Raw genomic sequence first — 14,341 nt, forward strand, 5'->3', positions numbered from 1 at the left:
TTATTATGTGGACGTAGCTCATTTTTTCTAGAAGTATCTACTCTTTATCGGGACCTACTAGCAGTACAAAAAAGACTAGTTCACATGAAGACGATCTTGGGATGGAAAAGGGCCGACAAATTGCTGAAATCGAGGACCAAACCTAGACTGTCGCTCTAGACCTTATAAGGACTTAACAGTCTAGGATCGATTCAATACCATTACGGTCCTTAGGCAAAAAAATCGAGGACCGGTTAGGACCGGCTTAAATGTGCACATCTAGTTAGACCTAACCATATTGCAATCACGAGGTGATTTTGAGCCCTTCTCAAACCTAATCAAAACTCACATGTTCCGAATTGGAATATTTAATCAAAGACCTAAACATTCTAGTTGTACACCAGTTTTTTTTCTAAAGTCTCTTGAAAATCTAACAAGTGTATATGGATAATTGGATATAATTGGTAGCCTAAAACAAAAAGGCTTATAAAGTGTTTGAACTTCTCATTCTATATCCATATGAGATGTGTTATTACAGTATACATCCAATCTCAAAACCATATTTTCATGTTTTTATAAATACATAATACATGCTTTATATTTCGGATATTAGAATGTAAATTATTACACAACAATTCAATGCTAGGACGATTTTGAGTTGTGAAGTGTTTGCAAATATCTTACCCAAATGCCCAACCATTTTCTCGAACACTGTCTTGTTTTGTGAAATGATCAACACATGACCCTTGTTTGATGTTAAACATTTCACGTATCTCTTCAACTTCCTTCCCTTTAATCATATTGGCTATTCTTCCACTAACAAGATCCAATAGACTTTTGATCTTTAACTCATTCGATGCCTACAATGGAAAACTTATCATTTTTGTCCAATTTACAGAATCCAAGAACAAATAAACATGGAATTATCGTTTTGCTTAAGTAGATTAGGGGAAGATGTAGAAAGTAGAGTCAAACATACCAGAACAAGTTTGAAGAGCGTTTCGTAATGAACATCCACGAACTGCGTATCAAACGCTTTCATTTCCTCCAAGGCGGTGAGATTATTTCCGGCGCCGTCGTAATACATGTGTTTGTGACAGTAGTCCAAGACCTTGGCCATGATCTCACCGGTTATATTAGGGAAAGACAATTCGATCTTACTGGAGAACCCTCCGTCGACGATCATTTGCTTAATCGCTTCCGATTGTAGCACCACCTGTAATTTCACATCGAATTTCTCTCCATCGGAGCTCTTTAATATCACTGACGTCGCGGCAACGTGACCTTCTGGACCGGTGGCGATAGGGCGGGAGGAAACCGTCGTAAACACAGAAATTGAGATCAAAATCAAGAGCATGGCTTCCAGATAATGGAAAATACGAGACATGTTTTGATGGGGAAGTGTCGAGAAACGATGAAGGAAAAAACGATGGATAGCGTAAGAACTTATGTGTTCGATTTTGACTTCTGCTCATCCAGACTTTGACTAAAGAGTCATACAAGTGTTCAAAGTCGAAGAAAAGAAAATGGTGATATTTTGATTGTTTTATTGTTCATTAAATTCGTAGTTTGAAACTTTCTACTTCTCGAATATCAATATGTAGTTTGAAACTTTCACTTCTGGAATACCTTACTTTTTAGGTTATATTACTATTAGTTTGATAGAATAAAATTATAAAGAAATGAAATGTATAGAGAGTTAAAGAAATGAAATGTATAGAGTTAAATAATTGCTCAAAATATGTGGATTTTATACTTGGTAGGTTATTCACTTAAATTATAGTTTTAAAATTTATATAGTACATGAAAGTTAACTTTCTATGCAAAAAACAACTAGCTAGTGACCTACCGGGTAAAACACTTACATCTTCATATGAGAGCTCGTGTTGACTCTTGATCAATTATTGTGGTTTCAATTACAAGTTGGGCATATAGGCGGAGCTACATAGGAGTTAGGGTGCTACCCCTCAAATTTCGGCCAATACATAAATTTTTCCTTGAATTTTGTATTCATATTATGATACTATCTCGAAAAAAAATTAGGTTACCCCTAAAAAAAATTGGGTTGTTCCTAAATTATAAACTCAAACACAAAATAGCCCATAAATTTTAAATTAGTGAAATATTTTTAGGTAGTCCAAAAATTTTAAGTCTAATGTCCAAACACTTTAATAAAACAAAGAAGGTAGTACTAGAAGCTCATTTTATTGTTGCTCAAAATCCGAAAGGGAAACATAGGAAACATAAGATGCTATTGTCCCTACTCCTCTATCCATTGTATTTGATGTCTTTTTCTTCCTTGCCAAGTTCAGGAAAATGTAATAAAATTCTTACATATTGACCTTATAATCGATTTAGTCCTTATATATTTTTTTATTCAATTAAATCTCAAAAACCAGTAATCATATTCAATTTAACACTTTTACCAGGTCAACATATTATCTAACTTTCAAAAATTAAATTTTTTGGCACATATTTCTAAATTTATTACAAATTTGGTTCAAAATTTACATTTTTGGCTCATATTTTAAATTTTATTACAAATTTGGTCCAAAATTTACCCTTTCAGCCCAAATTTTAGAATTTGTTATAAATTCATCCTAACTTTAGTTTCTTTTTTTTACAACTTTTTTCTCAAAATTTTGTTTCGAATATGTTTTTTCTTTATAAAATCATTTTTATACAAAAAAACATATTTTCACATAAAAATCTTATATTTTCTCTATAAAAACTTTTTTAAAAAGCTTTTTTGTATATGAAATATCTATTTATAAAAATAGGTATTTATTAAGTACATAAATATAGAAAAATCCGTTTTTATAAAAAAAATGTATACAAACACCTATTTTATTATTAATACATTTGTATACAAACACACACACACACACACACACACACATATATATATATATATATATATATATATATATATATATATATATATATATATATATATATATAAAACAATGTAAACAAACACCTATTTTCATAGTAAACATATATATATATATATATATATATATATATATATATATATATATATATAGGTGTGTATCTATATTTTTTATAAAATCATGTTTGTATACATTTCTTTTATAAAAACGTGTTTGAATAATTTTTTTATATAATACGTGTTTGAATAAAATGCATTTATTATAAAATAGGTCTTTATTATATATATATATATATATATATATATATATATATATATATATATATATATATATATATATATATATATATATATATATATATATATATATATTAGACCTGACAATTCGTGTATTCGTGTCATGAAAACGTGTCAGCCACGAATTTGACAAGATACAATTACTCGATGAGAAATAAGCTTTATCTCAATTTTCAAGATATATTCGTGTCGTGTATTCGTGTCGTGTCGTTTCTCTCACAGATTCGTGTATTCGTGTCTCGAATTGCCAAGTCTAATATATATATATATATATATATATATATATATATATATATATATATATGTTTTAACAAAAGAAATGTATACAAACACTTATTTGGGCGCATATAAATATGTTTTTACAAAAGAAATATATATGTTTACTATTAAATAGGTGTTTGTATACAATTTTATTTATAAGTATGTGTTTGCATACAAATGTATTTATAATAAAATAGGTGTTTGTATACATTTTGTTTGTAAAATACTAAGCAGTTATCGCGGTCAAAAATATAATGGCGGTCACCGGCCGCTATTTGAAATCGCGGTTTTCGCGGCGGTATAGTGGTGATATAGCGTTTTTTATATTATTTAGAATTTATATGTAATAGAGTATTAATCAGTAAATCATACTTTACAGTTCAACCTAATCCAGTTAATTAGTTAATCAGTAAATCATAATTCACATATCATATTTCGTTAATCATACTTCACTTATCATAATTAGTTAATCATACTTCACAGATCGGTTACCAATGCCCCAGTTAGTCATACTTTAACACAATTAACAAGAGAACATATGCAATACTTACTATTTTCTCATACTGTAACACAATTACAGTTATCAAATAAAATGATTAAGCAACTTGATAGTTAATCATATAGTACTTCAAGTTTTCAACACAATTAGCAAGACAACACATACATGGTTTCAATGGATGTCATGACAGTCACAAAAATACAATTTTATTCAATGGAATGACACAAAAGTTCTGGTTTTGGCTAAGAAAAAAAAATTATTCAATGGAATGGCACAAAAAAATGTTTTTTTTATGTAAAATAGCCCAAAAATGGAATTTATTCAAATAACGGTTATAGCGCCGCTATAGCGGTGACCATAATCGCGGTAAATAGCGGTAAATAGCGGCGCTAATAGCGTCACCGCTATTCTAAACCGTTATTTTGAAATAGCGTTTCCTTACCTCCGCTAACCGCTATAGCACCGCTATTGACTACATAGGTAAAATACATGTTTGTATACATTTTTTTTTATAAAAACAGATTTGTATATATATATATATATATATGTACTTAATAAATACCTATTTTTATAAATAGGTATTTCGTATACAAAAAAGTTTTTTTTAAAAAGTTTTTATATATAAAATATAAGATTTTTATGTGAAAATATGTTTTTTTGTATAAATATGATTTTATAAAGAAAAAACATATTCGAAACAAAATTTTGAGAAAAAAAAGTTGTAAAAAAAACTAAATTTACTATGATTTCATAACAAATTTCTAAAATGTGGGTAAAAAGGTAAATTGACCAAATTTGTAATAAATTCTAAAATCTGGGTCAAAAATGTAATTTTTGAAAGTTGGATGACCTGTTGACCGTGTAAAATGGTTAAATTAAATACGATTACCGGTTTTTTGGACTTAACTGAATAAAAAAAGATATAAAGACTAAATCGATTATGATGCCAATATATAAGGACTTTATTGCAGTTTTCCCTTAGGTTTATTTAATTAAAACTTATGGTTAATAGTTCTCCCACAACTCCGATAACCGCCCTCTCCACCTATAAAGTTTAAACAAGTAAGATTTAAGCAAGTTTTTTTTTTGGGTTATTTTAGTTATTTTTCATTTTCTTGAAAACTTGTAAAAACTAGGAATTAGCAATTAGATTTGTTTCATTAGAGTTAGCACTTAATTATTGCTTAGTTATTATTGAAATCAAGTTTTTTGTTGAATGTTATTCCTTAATGGAGAAGTTTGTAGTTATTGTTAAAAATAGAATTTAAAGTATAAGATGGAAATGAAATGAATGTTTTATGATTTCTCAATTAAATACATATTCTTTATAACTACAATCTAGAGATTTTGTAATTAGGAACTTAGGGTTAACAAGTAGTTATTAATTGTTCTTAGAAACTTGAAATCAAGTTTTTTAGTTAAATTGTTGAAATTAAGTTTTTAGTTGAATTGTTAAAATCATTTCAAAAGAAATTAGATTTCGTAATAAACAACTTCACTGAATAAAACAATACTCATTAAGTATAAGATTCAACTAGGGATGTCAAAAAGTCTCGTGGGAATCCAATCACGTATGAGGGATATTTGTTTAAAAACTCGGGGACGAGGAGGGGGCAAGGTTTACCCCCGTTTTAATTTCGGGGGGGGGGGGGGGGAGGGGGGGCGGGGATGCGCAGTTGTTAACACGTTGTTGCGCGCGTATTTAACAAATAAATTTATCACTGCTTAGATTGCACTAAAAAGATAGCACAGGGAAGCATGGTCGAATCCTCAAGGACACAGACTAAAAGTCAATGCCTATTTGCATCAGGCACATCTAGTCAAGAAACAGAAATTATAAAAGGGGGTTTTTAATTAAAACTAAAAACTGAAAATGCAGTGATATTAAATTAAGCAAAGATCAATAATAAAAACGGTTTCAGCTCTGCTGTGACTTTCCTAATCATGCAATCAACATTGACCTGGTTATTTGAGATGCGTTCTATCTAAGTTGGTATTGAGAAAAACTAACAAGCTCTAGTATAATCTCTTTTACCTTACTTTATACTGAGAATTTCTCTGCGCAAATTTGACACTTTCGCCTTGGGAAAATATTTCTCTAGAAAAAGTTTGGCGAGCTCGTTCCAGCTTGTTATCGAACCAGACGGGAGGTCATATAACCACTCCTTTGCTGCATCTTGAATCGAAAAGGGGAATTCCCTTAATTTGATCTGGTCTTCAGTAACTGCATGAGGTTTCATTCCAGAACAGACGACATGGAATTCCTTGAGAAATTTGTGAGGATCTTCATTCTCAAGGCCTCGGAACGGGGGCAAAAGATGGATTAAACCACATTTAAGCTCAAAGTTTTGAGCTTCTGGAAAAGTGATACATAGAGGTTGTTAGGTAACCTCTTGGGTTACCCACTCGCGAAGAGTCTTTGCAGCATCGTCTTCATTTTCGCTTATGTCCGATTCTTCAGATTCGGATTCTGAAGAATCTGTGGGTTTAGATTTAACGGAAGAGGGTGGGGAGTAAATTTTATATGGGATGTTTTGAGGAGAATATGAGGGTACTTTCGTAATAAACATATCTGATTCGTTCCACAAGGGAGTTTGTTAACACACTGTCATGCGCGTATTAAACAAATAAATTTATCACTGCTTAGATTGCACTAAAAAGATATCACAGTGATGCATGGTCGAATCCTCAGGGGCACATCCTAAAAGACAATGCCTTTTTGCATCAGGCACGTCTAGTCAAGAAACAGAAATTATAAAAGGGGGGGGGGGTTATTAAAACTAAAAACTAAAAATGCAGTGATGTTAAATTAAACAAAAATCAATAATAAAAACGGTTTCAGCTCTGCTGCGACTTTCCTAATCATGCAATCAACATTGACCTGGTTATTTGAGATGCGTTCTATTTAATATGGTATTGAGAAAAACTAACAAGCACTAGTATAATCTCTTTTACCTTATTTAGTTAACCAAAACAAGCTCTTCAATTAACCTTAACTTTTTACTGTCTAATCAAACAAACTCTTAATTAAGATCAGAAAAGTTGCATTAAGATCTATGTAAAATTCCCAGTAATACCCAATACTTCTTACAGGCTCGGAAACGTAAAGATATGATTTTTCAGTTTATAATAAAGTCAAATCCCAAACACGGAACCGATTTATTACTTGTTACTTATTACCAATTAATTAGAACAATTACGGATTCTATTAATTGATTAATAGGAATGTTAAACCCTAATTAGGTTATCAGACTAACAAGAATTTAAAACCAAACATTCATTAAGAACAAAACAGAAGAATCTAGATAGAAACACAAATCAAAAATCAGATCTAATGATCAATCACATGAAAAGTACTCGTCTAATGCAGAACTGAAAACTAAGGTTTTGGCTATACATGGCTAAAATCTGATGAAAACATATGAAAAGAGACATCAAACAACTAATCTTACTAATCTAAATGAAGGAGATGTTCCACAGTCTTCAGATCTTCACAAATCATTGAAATCGGAGAAGAAACGCCTCCAAAATCGTATTTTCGTTGTCTGGAACTTCAGGAATCGCCAACTAAGGTTACATGAAGGTTAAGTGGGTCTATTTATACGTCCAACAGCAAAAACGATGTGCATGCGATCGCATGTATCAAAGTTGTGATCGCATGTTTTTGAAGAAAACATGTATCGGGCTTTTTTAATGAAGTATGATGCTATTTTGGAACTTTTTGGCAAACTTGCGATCGCATAGGGAAAATTTACGATCGCATGTATATGGGTTGCGATCGCATGATTTAATTTTTTTTCTCCCAAATGAATTTTTGGTACGAAAAAACCTCAAAGACAAGTTGCGGGCAAAGTTACGATAACATAAAGGCTCCATGCGATTGCATGGAAAATAGTTTTGATCTCATGTTTTGCCTAAGTGATCTGAAATTTCGTCTAGTTTTCAGAACATTTTGAAAATCGTCAATCGGAGTTACGGTTCATGAGATATGGTCAAAATACTGATAGGGGGTCAAAGCTGTCAGTAACATCCTTTAGCTTCAGATTGCAGCTTCTATCTTCGTGTGATCAATTCGATCTAATGTTTCTTGACCAAAACATCTTCCAAACATTCCTCAGAACCCTTCTTAAGTTCCAACTCCATTTTAAGCTCCAAACGCGCATCCAACGGCTCCCAAAGCACTGCTTCACTCGAACTATCTGAAATCGACATAAAAACATAAGCAGTACAGGGATTCTAACGAAATACATGAGTTGAACATTATTTAAACAAATGACATGCAAATGTACAAAATATGATGCTAAATGATAATGAAAACTACCCTAAAAGATGCATAAAATGGCATCTAACAGCAGTCCCGTCCCAAACCCCAAATAGGGTCCCCATAAATATATTATTTATTAATATATATTAATTATATAAATATAATAAATAATAGCAATGATTTTGAGCTTCTAAAATTCAACAAAATACCATGTTTTTAAGTTGTTTATATAATGTTTTTGAGATGCTATAATATTTTTGTTTTTAACATTTAAAATTATGTTATAAATAACTATTTTTACCTAAAAAATAACTTCTTTTAGCCCAAAAAGTAGCTTCTTTAGCACAAAAAAAAAGACATCTCAAATGGGGGCGGGGGCGGGGTAATCCTAGGATTCGGAGGCGGGGGTAGGGAGGCAAGAGATTTCGAGGGTGGGGCGGGGGATGCAATCATCGTCCCGTTTGCCCCCGTTGACATCCCTAGATCCAGCTACTAGAATTGCAAATATACATATAGTCTCTCCAAATTTCAAAAAATCAAACCCATTTAACCCGATCCCGAAAAACCCAAACCCAAAAACAAAAAAAAAAACAAAAACAAAAACAAAAAAAACAAAAACAAAAAATCTTATATATAATGTTGTAAAAATATTATGCTACACCTAAACTTTTGTTCTGGCTCGCCACTGGTTGGACATGAGAGAGTATGCAACGTACTCCGGTATCTTAGAATATCCCTCAAAGATAGGCCCGACAATTCTCGACACGACCCACAACACGACACGAAATAAACAGGTTTGGGTTGAGTTTTTCAACCTGTGAACCCGTCAACCCGTTTATTAAACTGATCATATATGAGTTTCTTAAAAAGTATATGGGAGTATATGGGTTGACCCGCCAAACCGTTTATAATTTTATTAAAAAAAGTTATATATTTTTTAAATGTATTAAGTAGTATACACTATAGAGTTATACTTTATACTAGGATAGGATACTCGATAGCATTGACCATTTGACCCGTGGGTAACCATTTGCTGATTTGCATTGCAACACGTTTGACGTCTCCCCTAAATAATCTCAGTATCTCACAAACAAAATCGATTAAGCCCTCTCCCGGTCTCCCACCTGTGATGAACGACAGAACAAACTCACGAAGAACGACGACATGAACGATTGAATCATTATCGAACGACGTCGACGCCTGCGATTAAATTTATCAACGTTTGTATTAATGTTTTAGTTTGAATATGTTTCCATGAATGTTTTTAATTTTAATTTGGATGTGTAAGACTTAACGTTCTAAAATTTAGATATGTTTGCATCAAAATTTATTCATGTTTAATTATCAATTTTATTTATGGAATCTAACCCACAAACACACGAACCCAAAATCTGACCCACGAACCCAAATCTGACACATGAACCCGCCAACCTATGAACCCATATAAATAACTGGGTTGACGGATCATATATGAGTTTATGTTCCAAACCAGCCAACCCGTGACCTATATAGTTGAATGGGTCGTGTTCGGGTTGGTATATTTTGACCCACCGACCCGCCAACCCGAACACGACACAATTGTCAGGCCTACACAAAGAACAAACCCTCTCCTTTTATCATCGCAAATCAGGATGGCGGTGGTCAACACCCTTTTTTTTTACCATCTACACAAAATGGACAGACTTGTTGCTCTTCTTTCTTTTTTCATTAGCAGGAAGCACACCTTAAAGTGTGCGTTACATAAATTCTAATGTGTTTTTCTTTCTCTAAACTGGATGGACAATTGATCAGAAAAAAAAAACTTAGATTCACTTTCCTAGTCATGAGTTGTTCTTTTTTACTATCCCAGGTTTGACACTACCAAAGGAACTGTAGGTCTTAAGATATGAGGAATTTTGGCGAAGCCAAATCAATTTTGGCCACCAAACTCTGATGAAAAGGCATCGGAATAATAGGTCTATAATTGTGGGATGACCCAAAGCATTATGAGCATAAAAAATAAAAATAGAAGAAAAAATAACAAAAGCTAACCAAGTAACCAACCTACTAGAAAATTCACAAGTGGGTATGACCCCCACAACACATAACTCATTTCATTTTATTTATGAGGCACATGCTAACCTACTCATTCAACATTTAAACCCTACTGAGTAACCTTTTTCTCCTTTTAACCCTAACTCTTCTCTCCCTCTTTTTGGTTATGTCATTTGAGGTTTTTATCTCTCAATCGACTTGGTTCCATTTTTTTTCTTTTATTTTTTCCCAATCTCAAACATAAAAGCATACACGAAATAGTCCCCTTATAATCTTAATATCCTTTGTTTAATAAAAGCAGTGTCGTAAAAATCTCGACAAGGTCATGATTAATCTTCGATTAGTCTCTAAACGCTACCCGACAGACAAGAAGACGTATAACGATTAATCATTGTCTACATAATGAGCGAAGCAGTAGAAATGAGCGAAACAGTAGAAAAATATAAACTTTTAACACTTTGAAGAAGTTATATCTCAGTAGAAACTATTTAAGAAATGATTAGTGTTGTATTATTCATATTAACCTATTTGTTTTGATATTAGTAATCAATAACAAAACAAATGATGCATTGCATCTTCTGACCATCATTGTGTTCTCCATTGCAATTTCTTCCGATTTATAAAAAGAAAAAAAATGTGATTTCTAAAGTAGAAAGCATGTCGTAGAAAATATGTTTAACACCTTTATTACAAAGATTAACATAACCTAGATTCCTAGAATCTCAATGGAATGAGTTAAGGAAGCTAGATCTGACAATGAGACGGGTTTGGAGCGAATCGACCTTGATCCAAACCCTTTTATGAATTTCAAAATCTGATTCAAACTCGCTCCATAACCCACAAAGTTTTTAATAATCAAATTCATACCCTTATCCACCAAATCAACAGATATCCAAACCCACCCCACAGGTTTTGAATAATCAAACACATTTTACTTAAATCTTAAAATAACATTTATTAAATAAAACAAATGTTGATTTAGAAAACACATTACGTACTTCAGGACTTTCGATTGGAATTAAAATCAGTATTGCAATAGCTTTCGCTTGGTTTTTGACCGTCAATTGCATTATACAGAAAAACAATTGCAAACTTTCTTTTGATTAATAAATGACTTCAATGATTTATAAATAAAATTGGTGATTGCTTGATGAAATATAAATAAAATGATATCATGATTCTTGGTAGAACACTAAAAGTCTAAAAATAGAATCTTCAAGTCCTATGTAAAAACAACTTAGGGGGTGTTTTGGGATTCCTTTTAGAATAATTTTTAGCTTTAACTTTTCTAAAAAGTTAAAAGGTGTTTGGATAATTCAAATTTTTTTTTTAAAATGACTTTTAGCATAGAAGAAAATGAGGGATTTCTAAAAGTCACAAAAACCTAACTTTTTGTTGTTTTACATTAAAAGTAAAATCAAAAGTCATTTTACTAATCCAAATACATTTTAAAAAACTTCTTTCACAAAATGTCATTTTACAAAATGTCTTTTTACAAAAAAAGACTTTTGATGTTCAAAAATAATCCTAAACACATCCTTAGTCTTCGGCCTTTTCTCTTTGGACTTTCGATTAGAATTAAAAGCAAACTTTAGGCTGTACAAAATATAAATTTAGAATTCTAAAATTTATACAGAACTTGTTATAAACGGAACGAATTGGTAATGATCCATAACCGGCCCATTTAATATAAAAGAGTTTGTAGGTATTAGTCATTAACAAGTAAACAGATCAAAAACTATGCTTCAAACCGATATAATTCTTAAGGGTTCGGATTGGATCGGATCAAAACATGCTCCATTCCATTCTTAAAGGAAACATATTGAAATAGGCCGAGGGTTATCCAAAAATCATTCTAAACCCTAAAAGCTTTCAGGTTAACTATAGGTTTTAAACAATATTGCAAACAGGTTTTAAACGAAATCAATAATGAACAGACGAGTAAAAAACCAGACCGGTTTTTTAAAAAAAACTGGCTATGTGCACCTGAACCTCTACCTCTTCACAAATTCTAAAAGTAAAAATTATATTAGACATTGTCTCATATATATACATATATAGCAAAGATGAGGGATTTGTATATTGCAAAGATGAGAGATGGAAAGAGTATCGATCCCACTTCTTCAAAAAAACAAATACTTTTGTCTTAGGAGCATATGACTTGGTTTTGATCCGGAACATATCAAACACAATACAACTTATTTTGTCTTGTCCTCTGCAAGAACAAAGGCTTTTCTAGCTATCCAAAGAAAACAGAAGAAAATATTCAACCACCAACACAAAGTCCATAATCATATCCAACATAACAAAAACATCCACCAAAGATTTGAAGACATTAACAATCTTTTTCCAAGGTTCATCTTCTAAGAAAAGCACGAAAACCCATTAACATTATAAGACTCTTTGATTATAAACAACTTAGGGGTTCTAGAATTTACTCAAATGCCCATGCATTCTCCCTGCGCACTTCCTCTTCCTCCTCTGGAGTGAAGTCATTTTTGATGTTGAAAGTCTTGCGAATCTCTTCTGGAGTCTTCCCCTTGATCATGTCAGCCACTGTTTGACAAGTCAAATCCAATAAGCTCTTGATGTTCAGATAGTTTGCAGCCTGAAACACAAAACAATTCATACAAATTGAAGTATGGAATCTCCATATCTTAAAGTAAGAACTACAATCAATAAACAGAAATAGTAAAACAACAGAAAAACTGAAAGTGGATAAGTGACATGAAAGGATCAGAATCAGATAATCATCTGTAACAAAACATGGTATAAGAGATAATGTTTGAATGGGGTTCTGTGCCTTGAAGTTGTAAAGAAGTAACTTCAGTGATAAAACAAAGGTTTATAATTTAGTAATTTACTCTAACCATTTGATAATCAGAGGAGCCTAAGCACATGTAGGATTATCCAAATACTTGAATTATATTATTGTGAATTGAATTAGCAAATAATGATTTGTTTTCTGTTATGATGGTTCGTTTTCCCCATCTTTTATACATCTTCAATCTACATATCCTCGATCTATCATCGTTTAACCATGATATAGGAAATTTCACCGACAAAATCGGTATGAAAATTTCAAGGAAATTGACGAAACCCTAGATATCTTTCAAAAGAATCGAGGAATTAAAACAAACTAATAAACACAGATAAATTTCAAGCGTGAACAAACAAAAAAAACAAAACCATAAATTCAATTAAACGAAAAAGGGTAAAAGAGACCGAACCAATATCAGATCGAAGAGAGTCCCTTGATCCACTTTAACAAACTCGGAATCAAACGATTTCAGATCCTCTTCAGCTGTCTTATCATCGGTCTTCGGTGTCTCCACATGCTTCTTGCAGTACTCGATAACCTTCGATAGGATCTTGCTTGTGACGTTCGGTAGCGGGATGCTGGTGTCGGCGCAGTCGTCTTCGATCATATGTTTGATCGTTTGTGACTCCAACGCCACCGCCTCTTCGACCTCGAAGGTTTCTCCGTCGGAGCTCTTCAAAACGATCATCTTCGACGACGACATGGTGGTTTGATCGGCCGGAATTTAGGTTAAAAAAGTTTGGGGACGATGAAAACCCTTGGAGAGAATGCAAAGTCAATTTTGCAAAAATTGAAGATATGGATGGGCGATGGGGTGCACTTCTTTCTTTTATACGGTTACAAGGGGTGATCAGAGTTGTGAGATTTTTGCATATTGGACCCTTAGCTTTTTGCAAGATTTAATTCATGTTTCCACAAAAAGTTTGAAGTGTGGAAAAATAAGACATTGCAAAATGGAAAAATGATTTTGGAGGGTTGCTAACCGTTGAGTTTGTTTTTATTTGATTTTTTTTTATCAAATATATCATCGAGCTTGTTGTATACGTTCATCATAACCCTTTTATCGGTTATCAAAGGTGATAGCCGGTCAAAAGGGTTATGATGAACACAAACAACAAGTTCGATGGTATATTAGGTACAAAAAAAAAGTAAAATGACCAAATAAGAACAAACTCAACCGTTGGTTACCCTCTAGAATCAGTATCCCTTATAAAATAACGAAAATAGCTGATTTTTTAAAAGATTTTTTTTAATAGCCAAGAATATCAAAAATAAACATGATTTTTGCAAGTG

At 32.2% G+C, this 14,341-nt stretch overlaps 2 protein-coding genes across 2 annotated transcripts; both read right to left on the bottom strand.

Annotated features, from left to right (window-relative positions):
- Nucleotides 1-408: 408 nt before the first annotated feature.
- LOC145129059 (SKP1-like protein 1A) lies at nt 409-1,485 on the bottom strand. The gene is made up of 2 exons (XM_079063818.1): nt 959-1,485; nt 409-839 (listed from the first exon to the last, which is right to left on the bottom strand). Exons 1-2 carry the CDS (start codon nt 1,364-1,366, stop codon nt 660-662), a joined length of 588 nt encoding a protein of 195 aa, XP_078919944.1. The 5' UTR covers nt 1,367-1,485; the 3' UTR covers nt 409-659.
- Nucleotides 1,486-12,492: 11,007 nt separating this feature from the next.
- On the bottom strand, nt 12,493-13,860 carry LOC145129474 (SKP1-like protein 1B). The gene is made up of 2 exons (XM_079064214.1): nt 13,458-13,860; nt 12,493-12,835 (listed from the first exon to the last, which is right to left on the bottom strand). The coding sequence occupies exons 1-2, from the start codon at nt 13,749-13,751 to the stop codon at nt 12,662-12,664; spliced, it is 468 nt and encodes a 155-aa protein (XP_078920340.1). The 5' UTR covers nt 13,752-13,860; the 3' UTR covers nt 12,493-12,661.
- Between the last annotated feature and the right edge of the window lie 481 nt (nt 13,861-14,341).

The sequence above is a fragment of the Lactuca virosa genome, chromosome 8 (genome assembly GCF_052849685.1).
Source record: "Lactuca virosa cultivar CGN04683 chromosome 8, Lactuca_virosa_CGN04683_v6, whole genome shotgun sequence".
Classification (NCBI taxonomy): domain Eukaryota; kingdom Viridiplantae; phylum Streptophyta; class Magnoliopsida; order Asterales; family Asteraceae; genus Lactuca; species Lactuca virosa.